This window comes from Mesocricetus auratus, unplaced genomic scaffold (assembly GCF_017639785.1).
Source record: "Mesocricetus auratus isolate SY011 unplaced genomic scaffold, BCM_Maur_2.0 Super-Scaffold_100676, whole genome shotgun sequence".
Lineage (NCBI taxonomy): Eukaryota > Metazoa > Chordata > Mammalia > Rodentia > Cricetidae > Mesocricetus > Mesocricetus auratus.
The window spans coordinates 26,693,012-26,720,775 of record NW_024429266.1 but is presented as its reverse complement, the minus strand read 5'-3'; the positions used below and the strand labels follow the sequence as shown (position 1 = coordinate 26,720,775).

The following is a 27,764-nucleotide window of genomic DNA, read 5'->3' as shown; positions in this document are numbered from 1 at the left end:
TGGCTTAGCCGTTAAAGGCCAGGCTCACCACTAAAAATATGTCAGTATTATAATTAGCAAAATAATAATCTGATTTTTACATTTAAATTATAGATACGTTTTTATTTCATTTTTCTTTTTCAAAAGGTTTGACCTCTCCCCCACTCGTTTCCTGAGACATAGTCTTATTATATAGCTGTGGCTGGCTTAGAACTTTCGATATAGACCACCAGGTTGGCTTTGAACTCAGAGACATCCATCTGCCTATGCATCATGAATACTGAGATTAAAAATTTGACTTTCTTAACTGAATGTCTTTGTTTTATTTAGCAACTAGTAACTAACTGATTTTTCTCTTAAGACAGCAACTTAGACAAAAATTAAAGTAGAAGTATAGTAAAAGTCTTACTTCATCAGCAAGTTTTCGATTAAAAATCCTTGATTCTTCTAGTGGTGACCAGATCTTTATGTCATAATCTATGCCAGATGAGGCTAAAACTAGAAAGAAAATTTACATCATAAATTCAAGAAGTAAATATTAAGCATAGGTGCAAGATTAACAAAATTTAGCTTGAATAAAAACCACTATACTTTTTTTTTTTGACGCAGGGTATCTCTACATAGCCCTGGCTGTCCTGGAACTCACTATGTAGACCAGGTTGTCCTAGAAATAACAGATATATCTGCCTCTGCCTTATGACTGCTGGGAATAAAGGTGTGTGCGACCATACCTGGTCAAAGATTTATTTTAAATTGTGTGGGTGCACACAAGTGCAGTTACCTGCAGGGGCCACAAGAGGGCATCAGCTTCCCTAGAATTGGGGCTGTGACCTGCTTGATGTGGGTGCTGGGAAACCTAGGTACTCTCCAAGGGTAGAACATGTTTTTAGTACGTTTTTTAACTGCAACCGCTGTGCCATTTCTCCAGTCTTTGTTCTATATAATTAACTGTTAATTATCATTTTGAACATTTCCTAAAAGTAACTAACTGTAGAACAAAATTTTAAGACCACCTTGAAGTCACTCAAATTTCGGCCATATTTACTGTTTTCTTATGAAATATGCAGTCACTTGCAAGAGAAAATCAATTCTCTTTTATGCTAATAAATTAATTCAGACTCATGAAGTCTTAAAAAGATTTGGAGGCTTGTTTTAAATAAATAATAAGAAGTTCAGTCATGCCAGACTCTATAAACTTAAATATTAGAAGAGTAAACCTTTTAACCTGTTTCTTTAGAATATCTGTCAAAAGCACATTCTTTTCTTTCTGAGGTTAGGAACCTTTATAATTATTTATCTGTCCTTTGAGAATTCATATGTGTATACAAAATGTTCTGACCAAACCTATTCCCTATTCCCTTCTCTCCATCTTTTCCCAGATGCCACCACATCCCCATTCTAACACTGGGTACTCATTTTAAAGCCACTGAATCCAATTAGTGCTGTCAGTGTGTGCATGAGTCTGGGCTATCCACAAGCATGGGCGACTTACCAGGAGCCATGTCCTGAGGAAAACTGACTCTCCCTCCACCTACAGCCATCATCTGCCAGTATCTTTTCAGCTAGTAAATGCTTTGTTTTAAACCCATGTAGAGCTGTGACTATCTCTAGTGGTACTTAGTAGGACAATTCAGACTTCTGTACTAGCGACTACAGCTGAGGAATGATACCAGCAATTTCTAGTACTTGTTCTATGAAAGCTGCCAGCTGCCTTACTTGGGTCGAATGGATGAGGCTGTAGGCAGTTGACCACGTGATTATCAGCTTCCAGGAGCATCAAGTGCTCAGCAGTGTGCCGATCCCAGATGAAGATATGGCCACAGTCAGAACCACTCATTACAAAGTTAGCACCCCAGAAATTGGCTTCTTTTATCTGAGGGATTTTAAGAAACACATGGACATCCAAGTCAAAGTTACCATCGTCAACTTCACTGGGGGGAGGGGAGGATAACATGGAGGCAAAGCATGGAAAGCCTCCCTCAGAGCAGGTTTTGCTAGAAGACAGTATTTGACACAACACCCGTACTTCACACATCCTAAACAAGTAGATAGAACTCTGGGCTTAAACAGTATAGTGGGGAAAAGTATATACATATAGATGAACTTTGTAAAACTCATCTCATTTTAGTTTTATAAGACAATAAAGCATTTCATAGGAAAAAGGAATTGATGCCTTTTGTACTTTGCCATGATCAAAAAGTATTTTTTTTCATTAACTGTTAGAAGCCCACAGAATGAAGAAGGAACGATAAACAGATCTTTAGTCAAGCAAGCAGACAAAGGAATATGGTATACTAGTTTAGTAAACATGTGAAAGGACTGTAAAAAGACTTTTATACTTCAGACATTGTCTTTAAAATCACTTGCCCTGCAGCTGCTGCTTCTGCTGTTTCTGGCTCACAGGAGACAGCAGGGAGGGAGACCCTGTGGTCACATGGTGGCGTTGCTGCACTCCCTGCCTTGGGTTCTCATCTCTCTTATTGACAGGATCTCTGGGCTGAGTGCATGCTAGGCAAGCACTCACCACTGAGTTATAGCCTCAGCCATCCTTTAATTACTTTCATCTAAATTTTAATTGGCAAAATGCACAAAATACAAATTGGTTACTTCTATTAATAATGAGTATCTGTTTAAAAATGATGAAATTGTTACTACCAATGACATTACAGGGAGAGTTAATTATTTCCTCAATTCAGTTTATTTTTTACCTAGACCCTCAAGAAGGTAAAACATGATCTGAAGGTACTTTGTGGTAATATTACAGGCATAAAGAGCACTTTCTAGACATGAATGGCTTATAGTAATAGCTATATTGTTGCCTTGTACTGGAATATAGATTTGTGGGTTTTAAACACTACAACAGATCTTGCAGATCTCCCGGTCTTTCCTGTCAATTTCACAGATGAGGAGTTAAAGCAAGGAGAGACAGTGACAAAAGTCAAATTTTAGCTGTTACTTTAAAAGGTGTTATAATTAATGTACCTGTATTTTTTGTTTTGTTTTGTTTTTCGAGACAGGGTTTCTCTGTATTGTTTTGGAGACTGTCCTGGCACTCACTCTGTAGACCAGGTTGGCCTCAAATTCACAGAGATCCGCCTACTTCTGCCTCCAGAAGGCTGGCCACCAACGCCCAGCTATGTACCTGTATTTTATACTCAATCTGGATTTCGTGTACAGGGTTATTTTCTCATTCCAAAATAACAAAATGTGGTAAAATGAGCTTAAAAAATTTAATACTAAATTTCTGAGGACAGCAAGCATAGGCAATAAGCAAACAAACAATAAAAAGCAATAGCTACATGTTCTAAGCTAAAATAATTTTTTCTAACTCACATATAGAATTTTTTGCAATATATTACCAGACTAAAAAAAGTATGTTTGAATACAATAAAGATCACCACAGAAAAAAAACCATGAAACTGTAATCTCGTTAAAGAATGCCATGAGCATGTGGTACCATTGTCCGGGAGTTGCGATGGCCCTTATAAACCATCTTCACTAGTGGCCTCCTAATGTTCAAAGTGTCCAGTTCTTCCATTTCTTTCCTTTCTTTTCTCCTCCTGAAGAACTCCTGAATGCGGGCGACAGCGGAGCGTCTGTGTATTACATATTAAAACACACAAAAGAAAAATCAAAAAATGAACATTCACAGGCAACTTCTGAATAATAATGAAAAACATCAAAATACAGTAAGTTTGTAATATATTTCAAACACATTATTGTAATAAAGCACCCCCCCAATCAAAAGCATAAAAAACAGACTTCATCATAGTAGTTGAGTTACTACAAGATATTTTAGTTCAGTGATCACTTAGGAAATTGGTACTGGTTGAAAAAGTAAAGAAAATAGCATGCGACAGTAGTTTCTAAAGTACTATTTTATAAAATCAAACAGACAAAATTCATGTGCAATTTCACTTTAAACAAAACATCCTATTTGCTCCGTTTGGTGGCCTAGACCTGGAGTTACACCTTTGGGAAGTAGAGGGGAACTCAAGACCAGCACTGACTACAAAGTGGATTTTGAAGCCTAGACTACTCGAGACTCTGTCTCAAAAGAAAAAGGAAAACAACAACAACAAAAAAATAATGTCCTGTTCAGTTTTTAAGTGTTTCTTTTTCTAAAGGCCATAAAGAGAAACCTAAAGAAACTAAAAGCAACATGTAACAGAGGTAACTAATATTCTGACATAGTTTAAAGATGTTCCAAGAGCAAACTAGTCAAGAGGAGACTAAATATCAGTAAGATAAAATGAAGACCTTCAAGCAGTGTCTGCTTTTATATGGCTCATACCAAAGGAGAAATTTATAGTTAATGAGGCGGATTCCATTCTCTCTACACAGGGGTTGATGGCAGTAGTAGCTACTCCAGAACAAAGTACTCTTTTTAAGGTTGATTTTTATTATTAAGGAATGTTCTCCTAACACCCAATATTACCTAATGGTGAAGCTTTCATTTGTCACTTAAAACATCATCATATTTTGAGATACAATAGAAGGAAAGTCTGCAAGATTTAAAACTACATACAAATCTGTAAGAAAAACAAATGAGATGATAGTATCATCAATAAACAAGCTTCTCTTTTTATGTTTATCAGATTGACAATATTTTTATGTCTACAGATATGGTAAGAGCTTGGAGAAAGGCATAGCTCAATGCAGTCTTCAAATAGAACGGGTTGACCCCAGCATCAACATATGGGAAACAGCATCATCAGATATCCACAAATCTCCCAAGCCCCACTCCTACCATTTCTCTTCCTTCAAAGGAAACTCGTCTGACCTCTAGTATCATGGTTCTATTTGTGGATTTTAATTCAACAGGCATCCATTTGTTGAGCTTGTGTGCTCTGGCATGCGTGTGGCAGTCAAAGGACAAGCATGGCTGTTGCTTCTTGTCTGACAGGTCCCCTTTTCCTGTCCAGTGTTGCTAGCTGGCCCAGGAGCTTGCCTGGACTACCCTGTCTTCACTTCCCATCTCAAGGAAGGAGCACTGGGATCACAGACACATATTCACTGTGCCTGGCTTTGCCCTCAGATCCTCATGCTGTGCGGCATCTCTCTAGCATCCACTCAGCTTCTTTAGCTTGACATTGTAATAGCTAAAGTTCACTTTCCATCTTCTCTGGAAAGTATTGCTTCGCATAAGTATAATTTATTTATTGTGTTGTTTAGTTTCTGATGACTGGAATTGGGCTACCATCACCCTATGGCATGTCACTTGGTGAATACATGCACATGTTCATGTTGGGTATTTCCTAAGAGTGAATGCTGCTCCGTAGTATGTGCACAAGGTTCAGCTACAGTAAACAGTTGCAGTTTGGGAACATGATTGCACAGATTCATACTCCTACCAGCAGTATATTGGAGTCCCAGAGCATAATATTTTTGAAAAAATTATATTAAATTTAAAATATGTATAAAGCTTTGACTTGGCAATTTTACATATTAAGAAAGTCTTGGAGAAGCTGGGACCTGGTACATACCTTTAATCCCAACATTTGGGAGACAGAGGCAGAAAAATCTCTGTGAGTCTGAGGCCAACATGGTCTATATAGAGAGTTTGAGGACAGCCAGGGCTACACAAAGAAAACCTGTCTCAGAAAAAGTCTTCCAGAAAAACTAAAAATACAAATATTATTTCCCCACTAAAAACTGTGCCTATGCCACTATTGCCCGGCTTCAACTGCATTTCTAAAAATCAGCCATACACAATTAGCATAAAAATGTAAACAATCACATTTGCCACAGAAACAAAAATTAAAATCCCTATCAAAGATTTGTAAAAATTCTTTTACAAAATTACAAAATGTCCAGCTGGGCCTATTCTCTCCAGTGTCTCCTTCAACCATGCACACTGTATTGTTTCAGAAATTGGAGCTCCTGTTTCAGCTAGACCTGCAGCTGAGATTCATCTGCTGCCACCAACCCATATGCTATGGTTACAGATGTGTGCCACTGCACCCAACTTTTATGTACACGCTGGGCATCCAAACTCAGATCCACCATGCTTGCAGAGTAAGCACTTCACCCACTGAGTCATCTCCCCGCCACTGATATATTTTAAAACGTTTAAATAAATACAAAGGTAACTATTATATTCACCTTTCACTGAAATTTATATATTTACTACAACTATAATCTTCATTTGATGATTCATGTGTGGGACTCAGAAGTTGTGTATAAGACAAACTGAAGGTCCAGGACAATGGTAGTGCGTGCCTGTAGTGCCAGCTATTCTGGAGGCAGAGGCAAGAGCTATGCTTGCAGGGTCCCCAGCATCAAAATGGTAACCTCCTAAATGCAGGCGATCACCAAGTTGTGGGACTGTGTCCACTCCAGCCTGGCCAATCCGTTAAGAAAGTGCATCCAAGAAGAAGGTTGGAGGGAGGAAGTGGGGACCATTCACAGCCTGACAGACAGGTAGGTGAGCTCACAGATTAAAAGAGCAGAGGACAGCTACCACTTTATTATTATTCAAAGAAACAGGGAATGTGCTATGTAGCATTTGTAATAAAGTAAAGCAGATTTATAAAATACAATACATTCCCTTATGAGAACTGTCATACCTGTGATAATTTTATACTTCTAATTTATTTCAGCAGAAGTTTTTTAAAGAGGGATAACAGAGCAGCTGTGTATATGAGACCTCAAGAAAACAGTGTCTTGCCGGGCGTTGGTGGCGCACGCCTTTAATCCCAGCACTCAGGAGGCAGAGGCAGGTGGATCTCTGTGAGTTCGAGACCAGCCTGGACTACCAAGTGAGTTCCAGGACAGCCTCCAAAGCCACAGAGAAACCCTGTCTCGAAAAAACAAAAAAACAAACAAAAAAAGAAAACAGTGTCTTATAATTAGAAATTTACTTGGGAAATCTCTACATAAAGACTGAGGTGGAGAAGAAGACTTACTTCACTCACTCAGGGGAGGTATGGTGACATTTCATATTTCAACATCATTTGTTTTCACATTGTTTACTTATATGGTTTTAGCCTTTGTAAGACTCATTTAAAGCAACAAGTTATTTTTTAGTTACATCTTCATTTTAAAAGCAGAAACCAGCTTTGAATACTTTGGATAATGTTTAGTAAGTTAAAAACATCAAAAAGCCCTGAAATAAATTCCATTTTGGTGTCATTAAATTAAAAAGTGATAGCCAGTAGTAGAATCCATTTGAAAAAATTTTATTTCAAATACACTTTGATGATGTCACAACAGCCCCCATACACCAGCATAAAAACAAGATGAGAGCCTGTCAGGTGGCTTGGCTGGTGACCTGGATCTCTTGAACCCTAATACATGTGGAAGGAGAAAGGGGCTCCACAGTTGTCCTGACTGCCATACTCACAATGCAGCATGTGTGCCTACAAATATACATATAATAAGAATAATAATACTTTTTTTAAAAAAGCAAAAACGAATTAAAACTTCAAGATCCTGAGGATGGATTTTAATGAGGAATTACTATAGGTTTATGATATTTTTTTGGCTTTTTCCTGAATTCTGTGTAGGAACTATTTTTATATTCTGATCATTACTAAATATTTTATGTGCTACTTTGTTTTAGAAACTGATAATACCAGAAAAACATGCCACTTCTTGGTTTGGCTAATATTTTTGGTAAGCCAGGCTTGGGTAGATGATGATAGAATTCTACTAAAAAATGTGTGCTACTGACAGCTTTTCAATTACAGATATATTTAAGGGTTCTATATCAACATGGTATGTGATTTTCTTAAATTATTTAGCTACTTATAAGAAAATGGCATTGAAAAATCAGAATCTTAAAACCTAGAATTAGACTTGAAGAAAATGTACATATGAATAACAAAAACTGCTAATTATAATGAGTCAAGTTTTAAAGAAAACATAAGTTGCATTCATCAACCATCAAAGCAAGTAACTGACATTTGAAGGACTCCATTTTAGATTTGTTACTTAGACAAGTTACTTGTCACCACACTTGAAGTGAATGCAGTTACATCTACACACAGGAAATTTCTTTTCATTCTACTCCCATGCATCACATGCAGGTAAATACAGTTTGTGAAAAGCAACTTGTTTCCAATGCTTAGCACTTACGAGCTCAGTAAGATCAAAGGACATTATTAACTGTTAATAGGAAATGTGGTTAGTGGTAGAAAAAGAGGACCTGGTAAATCCATCAAAAAGAAGGAATGAAGGAGCACTCTGAATTACCTCATTATTCTATCACCTACTGTTGTTCCTCTGATATTAAATCTAGTGAAGGGAACACAATAACTAAAGTCACTTAGGAAGACTTGGAAGAACCAAATATGTAAAGCATTATAGTCACCACTTCTGCCATCCATCATTTCAATCTAAAGAACTTTTGCTTCCCTTTGTGGTTGCCCATGAAGTAAGGAATGTCACCCAGAGAAATGTGCAGGAGGAAATCAAGGATCCAGATCCACTCATTGAATCTTTTCCCTTTTCAGTAAGTCAGCCCTAAGCCTGCCACAGTGTGGGGGAGTGCAGGACTTACTACTTTGAACACCTCCAGTTGCAGAACCTCAAGGCTCACCTGCACTTTGGGAAATAAACACTGAAGCTGACTCATTTGTCCTAACCACAAAACAGGAACAAGCGAACTGAGAAGCAGGGCTTTTAACTCCATAGGAATCCTAGTTTTTCTCTTTGATGATTTCCTCTGCAATTTTCTTTAATAAAGCAAGTGGAGTCATTAAATGAGTCAGTTATAATGAGTGAAGAAATGCTGGCATATTTATAGTACAAAGAATTCTGGCTCCACAGAGTCCAGGAAGACTGGATGGACCAAAATGTCGATGCAAATGATATGTACTTTAAAAATAGTGAAGCAATAGGGGACTAATCCGTTAAATCTTTAGAAAGACTCATTAGAAGTAGAAGTATATATTCAGTGCACTAAGTAAGGACTTCACAAAGTTTCACTTGCTTGTCTTTTTTCAGAGTAATTTTGTTTTCTTCTTTGATTTAGCAAGGAAAAAAAAAAGGTCATCATTCCATTTACTCCATGATTGAGCTCGTACTGTGAGACGAGCTTACATGAAAATTACCTAAGAAAAAGCTTGGGTGTGGTGCTGCACACCTTTAATACCAGCACTCAGGAGGCAGGAGTGGAGTTCAAGGCCAGCCAGGACTACACAGTGAGATCCAGGTCAGCCAGGGCTATACACAATGAGATCCTGTCTACAAAACAAAGTAAGAAAAGCCAGGAACTCTCTCATTCCCAGGGTACATTTTTGTTTACAAATCCAGCATGTGAAATTAGTGGAGGAATAAACACACCAATTTTACTTGTTTTTAATACAACCATTAGTGAATGCAATGCAATTTTTATCAGTTTATTTTCTATTTAATGGTTTATGCTTTTATCCTAAACAAAGAGGATCTGTCTTTTAAATTTTGGATTTCTGCCAGTAAAGACATTATAATAGATATAGTCGGGTTCTCTCTGTGACTATTTGTTATAAAGCAGGCATCAGCAAATGCTTTTATGATAAATCTTGGTCAGCTGTTTCTTATGACCTTTAAGCTAAGGACAGTTTTCTCATTTTTAAATGATTACATTTTAAATAGTTATGTAAGTGCCTATGCAAAAGTTTCCACTTTACCTGGTGGCCAGCAAAGGCTAAAATATTTATTATCTTGCCCTTTGGGAAAAAAGTCTGAATACCTCTACTATAGAGTTCCAGTGTTTTTATATAGCCTTACTGTTAGAGAAGTTAGAGACAACCATTACACATTTAAAATATTTATATTGCTGCTATGGCCTTTATTTTCCAAGGCATTGCCTTTTCATGCTTCATTTTAGTCCCCAAATGCAAACTTGCTTAATATCTGACAAAACTTTAAGAATGCTAATAGTCAAGAATGGTGGCCCATGCTTGTAATCTCCTTCTGGAGGTGGGAGCAGGAGGGTCAGGAATTAAAAGCAAGTTCAAAAATGCAGAAAGAATACAGTAGTTGTGTTAAGGAAGTCACTACTCTGCAGTGCAAGGACTGCTTTGGTATCTTAAATTAAATATATGTTGATGGCTTAACTATATGAAGCTTTTAAGGTTTCATTTAAAAGTCTGAATTTAGGAAACAAAAGTAAAAATTAAAATTGAAGTAAAACTGTGACTTATACTAGTTTTTTTTGTATAAGTTAAAGTAAAAATTTAACTCACTACATACTCAACTATTTAACTACTTAACTTTTACCATACTAATTGTGAGGATCATTTCTCTACCCTAACTAAATCAATTGACTATGCATTTTAAAAATTTACTTAAGATTTATTTATTGATTATATATACAGCGTTCTGCCTGAATGTACACCTGCATGCGAGAGAAGGGCACTAGATGGTTTGTGAGCCACCATGTCGTTGCTGGGAATTGAACTCAGGACCTCTGAAAGAGCAACCGGTGCTCTCAACCTCTGGGCCATCTCCCCAGCTCACACTGAGCTTTTTGAATGGCAACAACAACAACAACAAAAATGTTCTGGGGCACACTGACAACACACTGCACTTCTAGACTGGGCCTGCCGTGGTAAAGGGCAGCAGAGGGAACTCTAAGACATGCATTCTGTTAGCTGGGCGCTTCATCAATGTGTAGTGTGCACATTTGCTCTTCAGAGACAGAAAATAGCCCAAATATTGCTATTTTGCAAGACAGTAAAATTTTTGGGTTCTTGCAAGTAAAATTTCTCAAAACTGGCTCCTTTTAAAATATAAGCCAATTTATTTATCTCCAAATTTAGAAGCAACAAACTAGGCCAGAGGCCATGGCAAGTGGTCCTTTGCTAAGGAGTAAAAATGGCAGCAGCCTCAGGATGAAGCAGAGAGCAGACACAGCAGGCAGCACATTCTTTGCTCTAATTACACAGCAAGTGGTGCCTGCTTAGGAAGCTAGACACCACAGAAAGACCAGAGCTGTTTGTTGTTTTCTTTTAAATCACTTTCAAGCTCTTGGTAAAGAGCTAGGAGAGGCTAGGTGTGGTGCCTCCTGCTGTAACACCACCACTTCAGAGGCTAAAGAAGGGTTTACTTTGAATTCAAGGCCTCTGAACTACAAAATGATGCAACGAAAAATATATCCAAACAAAGAAACAAACAAAACAACAACAACAAAACAAATAAAAACAAAAAACACCTGGGAAAAGACAAGGCAAATCTCAGGGAACCAGCCACAATGCTGGCATTAGCATCACCTCAGTTGGGTGTTTGCACATGCGACATTTTACTTAGTTTCAGATACTTAGTTTTCTCTTGCTTTGAATGGCTTGTATATTTTCTTCTTCAATAATAAGTTTGCTGAAGATTAAGAATTTTATTATTATTTCTGATACCAGTCTATAAATTTATGTCCTATAAAAGCTAGTAATATACAGGCCAAATCAAGGCCAAGGAACCTGACTATATAGACTATTAAAAATACCCAGTCTTTAAAGGTTTAAAATCTGGATTTAATCATAACAGCTGAATTTAAGCTCATGTATGAAGACGAAGCAGTTCCAGGCTATTATTCCTAACTATCAATCTTCTAAATATTTGACTAATCTAATTCAACACCTGAGTTTTCTAGGTTAATCAAGTTACCAAGCACTAACTTTGTGGCTGGTGAAACTTTTGGAGAATGAGAAATCATTTAAATATAAAAATGATAATGCTTTAGAAACCATCAGTTTGATTGTCGACTTGTGCAATGTTTGGTAACATTACCTGTATACATTAAGTATTAATGACCTTTTAAGGAATAGAACTAAGTTTACTTTGCCAAAAAAAAAAAAATATATATATATATACATATATATATAAAGAATGCTGAGCTAGGGGTTGGTAGAACATGCTTGTGACCTCAGCACTTGGATTGACAGCTCAAGGTCAGCCTGATTTACAGAACCAGCTAGGGCCAACAACAACACTCTATTTCAAAACAAAACAACTGAACAATCAAAAACCATTGGAGGTTGATGATTAACAGGTAGAAGGTATTTTATTAATCTTTAAGCACAAATATAGGGAAAGATTGTTTCAATAGTGCCCTTAGCAAAGTAAATATTTTCTAGAGCTGAGGGAAGGAACACCCCCTACCATGGATAACAGGGGCTGTTTCACTGAGCTTCTGAAAGCTGCCCTTTTTAATACCTTTATTTGCTCATCTTTACTCCTTAGAGGCATTCTTTTTTTCCTTTTGCTTTGTGAGAGGGTCTTAATTATTTAGATTAGTCCTCAAACAATTTTCCTGCCTCAACCTCCCAAGCAGCTAAATTATAGGCATGCATTACTGCTGCTGACTGAGTCAATCTTACTGTAATTGCTTTTCGGGATTACGGTAGTCATATACAGAAAATACATTGGGTGTTTAAGACGTATCAGAATTTTCAATGTGACTGACTCATTCTTACTTTATACAATAATTTTAGATAATCATAACCCCACTTCATATATGAAGAGAACTGAGCCTTTGAATCAATAAGCACTGTATTTGGGAAAACATTGCTGGTAGGTGGTTGAATGTGTACTCAAACCCAAGTTATGATGCTCTTCATTATACAGCACTACTAATGTTTGGTTTGGATTTTTGAATGTATTTCATTCTATATCCCACGCTACCCTGTAATGTTCTTATACTCACAGCAATTCTTCTGCCTCATTCCAGGTATTCAGATTGCAGGTATGAGCTACCATACCTGGCTAGATGGCAATTTTTAATGGTATACTAATCTTCTCATTATACATGTATAACATATAATCACATTAATTATGTCAGAAATGTAAACTGAATGACAAACAAAAGTCTATTTGACACACAAGTATTTGAAATGGTCTAAACTCCTGTGTGAATTAGGACTTTAACGATAAAGCTGGATTTTCTGGAACAATGAGATAAGATGGTACTAATCACACAGATAGTTTCGCATGTACATGGGTTACAGCACACTATCCTTACTTGGATTCCAAGAGTGAACAGGTACTTCCCACATGCTAGCAAGTGAGGGCTATTCCTACCTCTTTCCTTTTACTACTTATTTTCTGACAGTCTCACTAAGCTTCACAGACAGACTTTGAACTTGTGATCCTCTTGCTGCAACCTCTCAAGGAGCTGTGACTTCAGGCCTATACCACCAGGCCTGGTGATTTTAAAAGATTAAAGGGAATTTTACCACCTAAAATAAAATGTTTCTTTCTGTTCATATAAAAATCAAAAATGCAAAAAAAACCCCATATAAACGTATTAACAATTCAATCTCTATTTTTGCTACAATATTTATTATGTATTGTATCTTTTCTTTTCTTTTTTCTTTCTTTCTTTTTTTCTCTGTATTGTTTTGGAGGCTGTCCTGGAACTCACTCTGTAGACCAGGCTGGCCTCGAACTCACAGAGATCTGCCTGCCTCTGCCTCCCAAGAGCTGGGATTAAGGGCGTGCGCCACCAATGCCCGGCTTCTTTTTATTTTCCTAACTGAGTCATTCATTACATTATTAGAAAACAGAGAAAAACATAGTGTCCCCCAAAAGAGAACTAGCACACTACCAGGGACAATAAAAAAGAAAAGAAGTAACAGGCAGAGGCAGGTGGATCTCTGTGAGTTCCAGGCTGGCCTCGTTTACAGATAACAAATCCAAGGCCAGCCTGGTCAACATACCAAGACCCCCATTTCAATAAACAAACAAAAACCAGTAGCCATATCTCTACAGAACAATCAGACAACTAATGTAACCTTAACTTCATAAACATCCTGGTAGTCATTCTCAACATTCTCTCTCTTCATCCCAAAATTGAGATGCAAGCCCAGTGGCAGAGATACTGAACAAAGACACTTTCTGTTCACTTCTTCATACAGTTTGCTCAAAGAATATGTGGAATCACATATGTGTCATATATGATTGTGACACTTTTTGATGAAACACTTGTAAAAATGAAGAGCCTCTCATTTGACTTCAAACACACTCTTGTGAATTACATTTTTTATAGTCTATGCTAATTTAAGACATACCAACCTATCACCAGGTCCTGCTCGATATCTTGCACCAGGGATCAGGACTGGGTCATCATCACTGTCATCTGTGTCCTGGAGAGCAGAGTCCCTGGTTGTTGTGTCTTCGTGAGCTAAAGGCCCAATGGCTTCTGTCTGGGATGGGAGTTCAGGATTGGGGCTAGCATGACTGGAAGCTCCCTCAGTGCTAGTTTGCTCAGAAGCCTCCTTGCCTGTTTCAGACAAGGTGCCTTCTTCTGGAACCCCACAAGGGCTATCAAGACTTGGGCTATTCCTTTCTCCTGAGTTAGGATCCAATGGCTCAGTGGGGAAGGTATCAGATTGTGCTGTCAGGAAACAAAATCATGCAGAAGTTAGTCACGTGTTCATCATTGTGTACTTAAAAACTAACATGTTCCACTATGAAATTTGATTCCCTTAACAAGAGAGGAAAATAGCACAGCCATCGTTTGGAAGTGACCTTTGCCTCTGGAGAGATACACAGATCAAGGCTGTTTAGTTTTGCATATGAACCAATTTCTTAAAGACAGTGAGACAACTCACCTATATGTATCTGGTTTTGAGTGAGGTTTTCTGAAAATGTTCCTTTCTCTGATAGTTCTTCAGGAGCTCCTAGAATTAAACAAAATTATCATTAAATCTAGTTTTTTAAAAAAAGAAATAAATATAATACCCCAATATCTCTTTAAATAAATGGCTCTTAATTCCATCTGAGTCACAGAAACCTTAAACATTCAAATAAATCTCACCCAGGACGCCCACAAAATATCTCAGAGGGTAAAGGCACTTGCTAAGTGCAAGCCTGAAGACCTGAGTTTGATCCCTAGGACCCAAGTAAAGGTGGAAGGAGGGAGCCGATGTCACAAAGCTATCCTCTGACCTCCACAGGTATGGATCCCACACAATCAATTTTAACAATAAAGCAAAATCTCACTCTACAAAGAACAAACAAAATACCATTGTTTGGGAATAGAAAAAATAGGTGAATATTCAGCACTGAGGTTTCTTCTAAGAAAAAAAAAAAAGAAAGAAAGAAAAAGAACCTAACTTGTTTCGCTGTCTCCTTCAGGTGCTTGCATAGAGCTCTGTGGGACCAAGGACTCCTCCTGACCCTCAGATTTGCAATGGTTCCCATTTCCTCTGGAACTTGAGGCAGTATTGCTCCTAGGTCACAAGAAGGTAAGTGATTCTACCAAAAGTTAACAGAAGGGTTTTGATGTAACTTTTATATTTTACAATTTAAAAGTAAATTAGAAAATTCAGAACACAAGAACTTGAAAATCCATTTTAAAAAACATAACTTCCAGCACACTTCATCTTAGAAAGATTTTTAAACGAAAGCCCTTTAAATCACTATTTTGATGCTTCTGTTGTCTGCTACACACTTCTACATGTCCCTTAATGAGGCTGTGTGTGTGTGTGTGTAAAATCAAACATAGGGCTTCATACATGGTAACTTGTCATATACCTTTAGTCCCAGTTTCTACTGAATTTTAAGTGAATTATATTGTCTCCCTTTCTATATACAGAATTATTAATGGTTTTAAGAATTGGGTCATATCCTCTTTTAGACTCTAATGTTGTATACCTTCAAAAATTGAGATGGATGGAAACCTGGCCGTTTCTTTAGTATTTCTGAATTGCCTCCAGTGGAACAATACCAATTCTGGTATACGCGCACACCCACGAGTGTGTGTGTGTTTACTAAATATTACAGTTTTATAAAAAGAGATTACATTTTCTATTTCAGTTTTAATATCCACCTGATGATGGCCATAGTCCCATTAGCAAGTATATTTCTGGCTATAGTACAATATGAGACCCACTCAAAAAATAATTTGAAGTAACTATTCCATAAGAAATCATGACACATGTGTAAGGAGAGGGTTGAGAAGGAGAAGAGGATGATGTATAAGAATATGGGATTAAAATCAAATTTAGAGCCAGTGAGGCTCAGTGGGTGAGGTTCTTGTTGCTAATCCTGATGGCTGGAGCCCACTGTGGGTAGGAGACAGACAATTCTCCCAAGGTGTCTTTGGGCTTCCACATCCGTGCCATGATGTACATAGCACACACATACACACATGCAGAAAACAAATAAATGCAAAAAGACAAATTGCTAGGGACTTTTTGGCCAAGATTTTATAAAATCCCTTTTAAGCAAATTACAAAAATCAATCTTGTATTTTTAAAGTATAGATAAACATATTATTTTAAGCAATAATATATACCTACATGAGTCTATATGCAGAAATAAAAGTCAGGAGGGTTGTGAACCAGCCTAAAGTGTCATCTCAATAGGGTTATTTCGGTTAAATATTTTACTCTGCTTCTTTTTTTTTTTTTTTGTAAAGAACATGTGGTTTTTTTCTTCCTTCTTTCCTTATTTTTTTATCATTTTTTATTTCAATTTTAAATAGCTTGTTTTACATGTCAATCCTAATTCCCTCTCCCTCCCCTCCTCCCGCACTCCCCTTCCCTCCCACCCTCCCACCCTATTGCCAAATCCTTCCACATAGGGGATATCTAGAGTCTGTCATTTCACTCTGGGTAGGGTCCAGGCACTCCCCTAAGAGTCCAGGCTGAGAGAGCATCCCTCTTTGTGCTGTAGGCACACGATGACTGTTTGTATTCCAGGGATAGACACTGATCCACAGCTCAGGGCCCCATAGGTTGCCCAGGCCTTCTCGCTGACACTCACATTTGGGGGGTCCAGATCAGGCCCATGCTGGCCTCCCCACTGTCAGTCTGGGGTCCAAGAGCTCTCCCCTGTTCAGATCAGCTGTCTCTGCTGGTTTTGCCAGCCCATTCTCTGCCAATTTGCTCATCACTCCTCTCTCTCTGTCACTGGGTTCCCTGGGTTCAGTTCAGTGATTAGTTGTGTGTTTGCCTCTGCTTCTATCAGTCACAGGATGAAGGCTCCCGGATGGTTATAGACATCAAGTTCATTATCAGGAATGGGCATTTAAGGTGGTCTCTCCACTATTGCTTAGCTTGCCAATTGGTGTTATACCTTTAGATCACCCGAGGCCACTCTGGTGCCTGATCTGTATTCGATCCTATGATTCCCTCTTCCCCCTATTCTACCCCCACCCCCTCAACTTCCTGTTCCCCCATGACCAACTCTCTTCCTCTTCACCCCTCTCTTCTTCCCAGGTCCCACTCCCCCACCCTCGCCGTGTTCCCCATCCATTCAGAGGATCTTGTCTCAATCCTCTTCTCTTGGGTACTATGCATATATGCATATCTTTTAGGTTCTTTCCTGTTTCCCAGACTCTCTATCAGTGGAAGTGCAGACTGGCACTATCCTGATCCATGTCTAACATCCATATATGAGTGAGTACATACCATGTTTGTCTTTTTGCGACTGGGTTACCTCACTCAGGATGGTTTCTTCCAGTGCTATCCATTTACCTGCGAATTTTAAGATTCCATTGTTTTTTTTCTGCTGAGTAATACTCCATTGTGTAAATGTACCACATTTTCTCTATCCACTCTTCAGCTAAGGGGCATCTAGGTTGCTTCCAGGTTCTGGCTATTACAAATAATGCTGCTATGAACATGGTGGAGCAGATGCTCTTGTTGTATGAATTTGCCTCATTTGGATAAATGCCTAAGAGTGGAATTGCTGGGTCTAGTGGTAGATTAATTCCCATTTTCCTGAGGAATCTCCATACTGATTTCCAAAGAGGCTGTATGAGTCAGCACTCCCACCAGCAGTGGAGGAGTGTTCCCCTCTCTCCACATCCTCTCCAGCATAAATTGTCTTCGGTGTTTTTGATTTTAGCCATTCTGACAGGAGTAAGATGGTATCTCAGAGTTGCTTTGATTTGCATTTCCCTAATGGCTAAGGATGTTGAGCATTTTCTTAAGTGTCTCTTGGCCATTTTAGCCTCCTCTACTGAGAATTCTCTATTTAGTTCTGTACCCCACCTTTTAATTGGATCCTTTGGTGTTTTGGAGACTTGTTTCTTGAGTTCTTTGTAAATTTTGGAGATTAGCCCTCTGTCAGATGTAGGGTTAGTGAATATCTTTTCCCATTCTGTGGCCTGCCTTTTTGTCTTTTTGACTGTGTCCTTTGCCTTACAGAAGCTTTTTAGTTTCAGAAGGTCCCATTTGTTAATTGTCGATCTCAGTGCCTATGCCACTGGTGTTATGTTTAGGAAGTGGTCTCCTGTTCCAACTCGTAGAAGAGTATCTCCCACTTTCTCTTCTAAAAGTTTCAGTGTGGCTGGATTTATGTTAAGATCTTTGATCCATTTGGACTTAAGTTTTGTACAAGGCGATAAACATGGATCTATCTGCAGTCTTCTGCATACCAGTACCCAGTTATGCCAGCACCATTTGTTGAAGATGCTTTCTTTTTTCCATTGTACAGTTTTAGCTTCTTTGTCAAAAATCAAGTGTTCATAGGTGTGTGGGTTAAAATTAGGGCTTTTGATTCGGTTCCATTGGTCTACCTGCCTATTTTTGTGCCAATACCAAGCTATTTTCAGGACGATAGCTCTATAATAGAGCTTGAAGTCAGGTATGGTGATGCCTCCTGAAGTTCCTTTATTGTATAGGGTTGTTTTGGCTATCCTGGGCCTTTTGTTTTTCCATATAAAGTTGATTAATGTTCTTTCCAGGTCCTTGAAGAATTGTGATGGAATTTTGATAGGGATTGCATTGAATCTGTAGACTGCTTTTGGCAAGATTGCCATTTTTATTATGTTGATCCTACCAATCCAAGAGCATGGGAGATCTTTCCATTTTCTGGTATCTTCTTTGATTTCTTTCTTTAAAGACACAAAGTTCTTGATATACAGGTCTTTCACTTCCTTGGTTAACATTATCCCCAGATATTTGATGCTGTTTTTGGCTATTGTAAAGGGTGATGTTTCTCTGATTTCTTTCTCAGTCACTTCATCATCTGTATATAATAGGGCCATTGATTTTTTTTGAGTTTACCTTGTATCCTGCCACATTGCTGAGGGTGTTTATCAGCTCTAGGAGTAACCTTGTGGAGTTTTTTGGGTCACTTATGTAAACTATCATATCATCTGCAAATAGTGAAAGTTTGACTTCTTCTTTTCCTATTTGTATCCCCTTTATCTCCTTTTGTTGTCTTATTGCTGTAGCTAGAACTTCAAGTACAATATTGAAGAGATATGGAGAGAGTGGACAGCCTTGTCTTGTTCCTGATTTTAGAGGAATTGCTTTGAGTTTCTCTCCATTTAGTTTGATGTTAGCTGTTGGTTTACTGTATATTGCTTTTATTATATTCAAGTACGTTCCTGTTATCCCTGATCTCTCTAGGACCTTTATCATGAAGGGGTGCTGGATTTTGTCAAAGGCTTTTTCAGCATCTAGTGAGATGATCATGTGGTTTTTCTTTCGCAGTTTGTTAATATGGTGGATTACATTGATAGATTTTCTAGTGTTGAACCATTCCTGCATTCCTGGGATGAAGCCTACTTGATCATGGTGGATGATTTTTCTGATGTGTTCTTGAATCCGGTTTACGAGTATTTTATTGAGTATTTTTGCATCGATGTTCATGAGGGAAATTGGTCTATAGTTCTCTTTCTTAGTTGTGTCTTTGTGTGGCTTGGGTATCAAGGTAATTGTAGCTCATAGAAAGAGTTTGGCAGTGAGCCTCCTGCTTCTATTGTGTGGAATACTTTGAGGAGTATTGGAATTAGCTCTTCTTTGAATTTCTGGTAGAATTCTGCACTGAAGCCATCTGGGCCTGGGCTTTTTTTTTTTGTTTGGGAGACTTTTGATGACTGCTTCTATTTCATGAGGGGTTATAGGTCTGTTCTTGATTTAGTTTTGGCAAGTGATATCTATCCAGGAAATTGTCCATTTCCTTTAAATTTTCAAATTTGTGGAGTACAGATTTTCAAAGTATGCCCTGATGATTCTCTGGATTTCCTCAGAGTCCGTTGTTATGTCCCCTTTTTCATCCCTGATTTTGTTAATTAGCATGCTCTCTCTCTGACTTTTGGTTAGTTTGGACAGAGGTTTGTCTATGAAAGCATATGATGTATTTACAAAAATGTAATATACTAATATGACTTAATATATTAATTACAGATAATTACAAGTGATTATAAATAACTGACATAATTATATAATATTTTATATAATTATGCCAACACATAATTATATGTTTATAAGTACCATATTGTCAACAAACAATCATAAATAGCTAACACATAAGGTTAAATAAAAACATTTGGATAATGCTCAATCAAAAGGGCTCTAAACAGTGGGAAAGATAATAAAATGTTTACATAAATTGATACTTAAATGTAAGAATCAGCTAAATATATGAACAAAATCAGAAATGTCATTAGAGACAACATATAAAGCATTGAATGAGTATAAAAGTCCAACCTTTCTAATAATAGATTAAATAACAGGTAAAATTATTTAAAAATAATGATAAAAAATAATACAATTTTGGATGTGAGTGCAGCCTTTAACAGCTGAGCCATTTCTAAATTAAATAAATTAATTAAAAATACATTGAACAGAAGAATAAAGTATGTTTGTTCATACACTAACTGAAATGTAGAAAGAGAAAGCCCTTTAAAAATCAATTGGCAATACCTTTTGATCTCAATGTAGTTCATCTCTGGAAATACATCTCACAGATACGATGCTGAAGGTAGGAAAAGTTTTAAAAGGAAGACTTTCCCTCAATGGGTTAAAATGAAAAGTCCATTTTCCAATTAAAAGGGAATATATAAGTAATCTATAACAGCCCTACTGGATGAACTAGTAAAATAACAACCAGTACAGGTAACTAAAGGAAAATAATGTTTAGTTACAGTTAATAATGCTTACTATAAAGTTTAACAAACATAGAACAGAGTATATTCAGCATAATTAAAATTATCTTCTATAATGTAGAACAAAAATCATGCAATCAGAAAGAGAGAGAACAAAGACTAAAATATTTTAAACTAATGTAGTTGATTATATTATTGCTTGTATTTTCTATCAGAACAAACATCCCAGGATGACAAACACAATTTGCTATTTTTTTTAGAAATTCTTAGACCTGGCTCACAGCTAATCAGCAGGTGGAAATCTGTTGATCTGTGGGGTTTTTTTTTTAGTTTGATTTATTTTGTTTTGTGTGTTACACACACACACACACATGCCAGAGGAAGATGCTGGGGAGTCTTGCTCTATTGCTCCCACCTATTGGTTTGAGACTGTCTCTCAGTGAACAGGAAGCTCCTTGGTGAGTTCCAGGGATTGCCAGTCTGCCTCCCAGTGCTATGATTACAGGAACACACAGGTGTGTGCAGCCATGCCTAGCTTTTAACATGGCTGCTAGGGATTCAACTCGGGTCCTCATGCTTGCATAGCAAGGGTTCTTATTCACTGAGAGTGAGCTATCTGTGGATTTCCAAGTTCTTCAAGGAATTTAAAGCACACTACTGTTTCCATAACCAATATAGTACAGCAAAAACAAAACATGAAATGAAGTACAAAAAAAGCATATCTAATACAATTCTACAAAACAGCTAAGAATGTCTTTACAAAAACGTTAACTTACCATTCATCTGTAAAGTTCAGTTTTATTGTGCTTGTAGTTGTTCCTTCTGTGCTGTAGTGCAAACTTAAAACTGGTTCACCTGTCCCTGGTTTGGGGCTCAGCCTTTCATTATTGTTATCTGAAAATTGTGTTTAAAACATTTGAAAAAAAATTCTGAAACCAGTAAAAATATGACATTTCCTAAAATTTAAAAGAACTTAAGTTAGTTGTTCTTGTCATAATTTTTGTTCATGTTAGGTTCTCTGTTAAAGTTCAAAGCAACATTATTAATTTCTAGCTTTGTGTACATGACTTCCTCAGATTTAGAGGGAAATCAAATACACTGAAATCCATACCCTTTGATTAAGGAACCAAAAGGTGTGCACATGCAATGGCATACATAATAAACTGGCACCTTACTTAGTAGAATACCTACGGTTTACTTTTGAGCAGCTTGAACATCAGAAAGGATTAACAGCAGCTAATGTGTAAGATGAAAGGGCTCTGCACGGAGCTGCTCAGGCAGATGCTACTGAGTCCTCTGTTCTTTTAGGGCACACTCTATGGCAAGGCAACAGTGCACTGGGCTTTAGCATTTTCTAAAACTACTTCAGTATTTTAGTATATTTCAGCTTTTATTCTTAACTAATCTTGCAAATAAGTTATTTCTTAATGGACAGTAATTTCACCTTAAAGTTTTTTAGAGTATATCCACAATATATAGTCTGTTTTAAAATGGCAAATAAAGGTGGACATGGTGCTCACATCTGTAATCCCAGCACTTAGGAGGCTAAGACAGGATGGCCTCTAAGATCTCAGGGCCAGTCTGTGTTCCACAGTTAAAAACAGGCCAATTGGGCTACAAGTGAGACCTTCTTTCAAAAAGAAAAACTTCATATTTGGCTGGGCACAGTTGCACACATCTCTAACCCCAGCATTCAAGAGGCAAAGACAAGTGGATTGCTCTAAATTTGAGTACAACCTGGTACACATAGTGAATTCTAAGCCAGACAAGGCTATTTAGTAATACCCTGTCTCTAAATCAACTAATCAATCAAACAAAAATGGCAAATCAAAGTCACAGAAACTGTAGAGATACCTAAAGCCCTCTTCCCAAAGAGCAAATGTATATTCAAGAACAAAATGCAGCAGAACTTTGAAACTTCCCATTTGATGGTCATTAACAGCTGTGGAAATGCGAGAACACACGGGGAATAAAAACTAAAAATACAAAACCAAGTATCAGGCACTTTGGCTAGCTGTCTCCAGAGAGAAAACTCATCTGTGGTTATCCCTTTTTCGTGGCATCCATTCCAAAACTGATATAACAATGAATTACTTTTCCTAAAATAAACAACAAATCACAACTTTAAAAATCCAAATTACTCAGGCTCCTTTTCTGCTTTTACAAAAGTGTGAAGAGTGGGCATCAAGGTCTGAAGTGAGCCCCCCCACCCAAGGATTCTACCACTGTACTAGATGCACAGGCCTAAGCAGGTTCTTAACTTTTGTTACAATGAAGGGTATACCTTTCCTTCACCCCTTTTTGAAGATATGGAGCACTTACTGAAGAGAACCTCACAGAACCTCTGGTGTAGCTTGTAACCAGGAAACACAACAGCATTTCAATAAAGTACTAGAGCAGAAAGGAGAGAGGATTCCCCAAGAGACAAGGGAATTGAAAAAGCCAAATTCTTACACTATATTTTAAGTTCTAACTTGTGAGAAATCTTGACTTATATGATTCTTATTTTAAAATAAAAGTAAAAATACAAAGCTGGCATCCCAAATTATAAAAATCATTTATTTCTATTCTATTTGTTTTGGGTCCATCCTTAATAAAAACAGCTACTAAGAATGAACTAGTAACCTTAACAATGTTCTCTCGCACTCCCCCTCTCCCTCTCTTATATCAGTGTCTCACCACATAACTTTGTTTGCCTGAGAACTCATTCTGTACATCACGCTGGCCTCAAACTCACAGAGATCCTCCTGTCTCTGCCATCCAAGTGCTGGGATTAAAGGTGTGTGCCACCAAAGCAGCCCTACAACAATGTTCAACACTTCAGCATTGTATTTAGGGTCTTGGAGGAGGCATTTTACAAAACATCATTCTAGTAAAACCGTAAAACTTTACCTTGGAAAAAGTGTCAAGAATGAGACTTCTACATCTGTCCAGTCCCTTACAACTTGAACAAATTTATAGTTGCTAGTAAGAGGGCCAGTTTTCCTTTATCCTTTAGTTATGACGTTGAGATTTTCATCCCACTGATAATAAAGGCGCTATTGTTTCAAGGCTGCTATCTATAACTGGGGCTAAAGTCTGGAATGGTCAAGGACACAGGCAGAGCTAGAACTGGTTCTTTCAGAACAGCTTATAAAATGTTTTGCTCTAAGGTAAGGAAGGAATGGAGGGTATGGTGGCATACATCATTAAGCCCATACCAGGAAAGCAGAGGCAGGGATCTGAGTTCAAGGTAAGCCAGGTCTACACTGCAAGTTCCAGGTCAGCCAAGGCTACACAGTGAGATACTCACTGTCCTGAGGGAAAAAGGGGTGGGGCAGGAAGGTGTAAGAGCAAGTGTACTGAGCAAGGCCCTCTCCTAGAGGTTCTGAGTTCAATTCCCAAAACCCACAGATCACAGTTTCCTCTAACTCCAGCTCCAAGAGATCCAACACCCTCTTCTGGGTTTCATGGGCAATCCCTAACTCATCTCTATCCCCCCCCAAAAAACCAAAACCAACAACATTCTCTTTGAAGAAAACAAAAGGCAATTGCATATATTCATATGCTATTACTATAAGAATATAGTAACAAGCCAGGTGGTGGTGGCACACACCTTTAATCCCAGCACTCGGGAGGCAGAGGCAGGCGGATCTCTGTGAGTTCGAGGCCGGGCTGGACCGACAGCCTCCAAAACAATACAGAGAAACCCTGTCTCGTAAAAACCAAAAAAAAAAAAAAAATATATATATATATATATAGTAACAAAAGCAAGGAAGAGAGAGAACAGTACAGAAACATTTCATTAATATTTGTACAACACCCTGCCAACCCCTCCCCAGCAAGAAGCCTCCAGGTAACCAACAACAGTCACAATTTCTTTCCTGGAGACATCTATCACAAAATTATTCAAGTGTGGTCATAAAATACGACAATATTAATATAATCATAAAATGAGTATAGCTGACTGGCACTTTTCCTTTCAACTCTTAATGAACTCATCAGACTTGACTCAAACTGACCAATCATTGTATAAACGGAATGGACTCTGGGTACTCAAACTTTATAGATTCCTGAGTTTAATGATTTCCATATAGCTGGACATAAATTGTGTCTCTGGCAGAAACACTATACAATACAAAATTTGACTTCTTCAAATGAAGTACTAGTGTGAGTTTATATCCAATGATTAGAATTTATTTCTAACTTTGCTCATTCCACTCTTCTTAGGTTATGATACATTGCATGACTATATACAACTTATTAAGATGGGTTTTCTGAGAAATTTGATCCCCTAGCTAAGAATGGACACAATTTGGGGGCTGGAGAAAGGTCTTAGAGGTTAAGATACTGGCTGCTCTTAGAGAGGACCTGGATTTGATTCTCAACACCAATATGGATACTTACAACCATCTGTAACTCCAGCTTCAGCGAATCCTTGTCTGCCTTGGTGCATGGTGCACAAACATACATGCAGATAAAATACACACACATAATAATAACTTTAAATGGATATAATTCACTGTGTGTGATAAAATGCATATTTTAAGTTAAAATTTCCTAAGAAAAGATACTTCAGAAACCTACAAATTAGTGATTTATTTTTATATAACTTTTTTTTTTTTGATTTTACGAGACAGGGTTTCTCTGTATTGTTTTTGAGGCTGTCAGTCCAGCCCAGCCTCGAACTCACAGAGATCCGCCTGCCTCTGCCTCTCGAGTACTGGGATTAAAGGCGTGCTCCACCACCGCCCGGTACAAAATAATACACAGAAAAGGGAAGCAGGGGACAACATGTAATTCTATTACAATCTCAAAAAATAAAAAATTACAAAAAGCAATAATAAAGGGCAGGGTATAACTCTTCCATAGTGTATACAAAGTCCTGGTGTTGTATAAATAAACATTAATGTAGTATTCTTATGATGTTATTAAAATTTCAATTTTATAATACAATGCAAGTGTGATTTTCTAGGAAATACATACTTAATTAATGACAAATCCAATTTTCTACTTCCCAACCTATCCCAAAAGAATTAATAAAATCAGTTTTCCTAGGTTCAGATTACCCTCTTGTCTCCTATATAGGTCAATGCTTTAACACCACAGAAAGCCTACTTAGGCAAAATGACCTCAAGTGATCTTCAATTATCAACTTCTACCTAACAATTATCACTTTAAAAGTGTAATGCAATTTGCTCAAACATGACAAAGACAAACTCATACAAAACTGTTTTCTTACACCTTCTCCCAAATTAAACATCCAAAAAATTTAAAAAATAAAATAAAATGAAAAAAACTATTGACCTAAATATCTGAAGAAGTAGTTGTAAATTTTAGTAATATATAAACAATAATATAAGAATTTTCTCTTCAGGACAATAAGCATAACACAATTAGACACAGAAACAAAAAGGAAAATTAAACTTATTAAAATGTATCATTTTTTTCTAGGCATGCAACACATGCCTATAGTCTCAGGTACTCAGAAATGCCTGAATTTAGTTTAGGACCATCATGAAGAACATATTGGGTCCCAAACTCCTTAAGAAATACATTACTCAAAAGGGAGCATTGTGGCACACACCTTTATCTCAACATTGGAGAGGCAGAGGTAGACGGTTCTGTGTGGGTTCAAAGACAGCCTGGTCTACATAGTAAGAGTTAGATGAGCCAGAGCTAATTAGCGAAACCCTGTCTCAACATAAAATTATATATATATTACATATTATATATGCATATAAATTATATATGTAGATACATGCATATCTACATGTAATATATATAATATCCACATATATGCATAAATACATTCATGTGTATGTTATATGTACATATATACACATAATATATTCACACATATGCCTATACATATATGATATATATTATAAAGTATGCATGTGAAATATCTATTTTAATATGTATCATATATAATTTTTTATGCAAGTAAAGTACACGATAGGAACATTGTGTTTTGTCCATAATCAACACAGGAGAGCCATGAACGTTTGTCCACAACTTTAAATTTTGTAAGTATGAAGGAGTATTTCTCATATAACAATGTCTGTTATTTGATTTTTTCCCTATCATTTTGTTTACTTAAAAAGCATACTGATTAAAGGAAAAAGTCAGGAGTTGGGGATGTGTCCTTGTACTCCCAGTTGTCTTGGAGGCTGAAACGGTATTGTTTGAACACAAGACTTCAAACAGCCTGGGCAACAAAGCCAGACTTTTGACTGCATATTTTATTTCTTTTTCATATTTATAAAGAAACTACAATTCTTTTAAAGTTTGGTATTTATGCTGCAGAAGGTGTATTTATCACTGTGTAAGTGATCAGGTGCTTTCTATATATTTTCTCACAATAGTTCCTAGATTTCTTTATGGGGGTAGTTATTAAAGATGAAAAGGTTACTAATAATGTTCAGTTTCAGTGAGTTCATTTCACTGATGAATTTTTACTTTGAATAATTATGTACATCACTGCCATCTATGCAGCATAGGGAGGTGTTTGGATCATGATTACAGAGTCCTCACCAATGGGCTAATGTCACTGTGCAGGAGTGAGTTCTTCCTCAGAGAACTGAGTAAGTTATTGGTAGGGTAAACTATGATCAACTAAATTTGGTTTTAGCTTTCTCTAGCTTTCCCACTTCACATCTGTCTTCAATACACTTCTGCTTGTCTCTCCATCCTTTGGCAATGCATGGAGCAGCACAGAGCTGTGAGTCAAACCTTTCCTTATGTTATTCAGTCTCCCCTCTCCTCTCTCTTTATCTCTCTTCCTCCTTCCTTTCACATACATATATTTTAAAGACAGGGTCTCACTATGCAGACCTGGCTGGCCTGGAACTCACTGTCACCGCCTCTCAGGTACTAAGATTAAAGACGTGTGCCACCATGGCCAGCACTTAAGTATTCTTAATAGCAAAAGAAAACAGACTAAGATATTTCAAAGTCAAAATTTAAAGGATAACCCCCACACTACCAAAGGATAGCTTACATGGCTTCTTTCCCCCAGAACTATCTGTTTTTCCTG

General features: G+C 37.4%; 1 protein-coding gene across 11 annotated transcripts in view; it reads right to left on the bottom strand.

The window, feature by feature from the left end:
• Positions 1-27,764, bottom strand: part of Dcaf6 (DDB1 and CUL4 associated factor 6) — a 110,168-nt gene that overhangs the window by 7,351 nt on the left and 75,053 nt on the right. For 7 of the 11 annotated variants that reach the window (XM_021227935.2, XM_005071385.4, XM_005071386.4 and 4 more), the window contains 7 exons: positions 21,523-21,640; positions 15,016-15,131; positions 14,511-14,579; positions 13,972-14,293; positions 3,437-3,575; positions 1,696-1,852; positions 389-477 (listed from right to left, as the gene is read on the bottom strand). In XM_021227935.2, the coding sequence (XP_021083594.1) occupies positions 389-477; positions 1,696-1,852; positions 3,437-3,575; positions 13,972-14,293; positions 14,511-14,579; positions 15,016-15,131; positions 21,523-21,640 (1,010 nt within the window). Of the gene's footprint in view, positions 1-388; positions 478-1,695; positions 1,853-3,436; positions 3,576-13,971; positions 14,294-14,510; positions 14,580-15,015; positions 15,132-21,522; positions 21,641-25,132; positions 25,172-27,764 lie in introns of all 11 variants that reach the window. The other 4 variants (XM_040737800.1, XM_040737799.1, XM_040737801.1 and 1 more) reach the window with 1 other exon arrangement.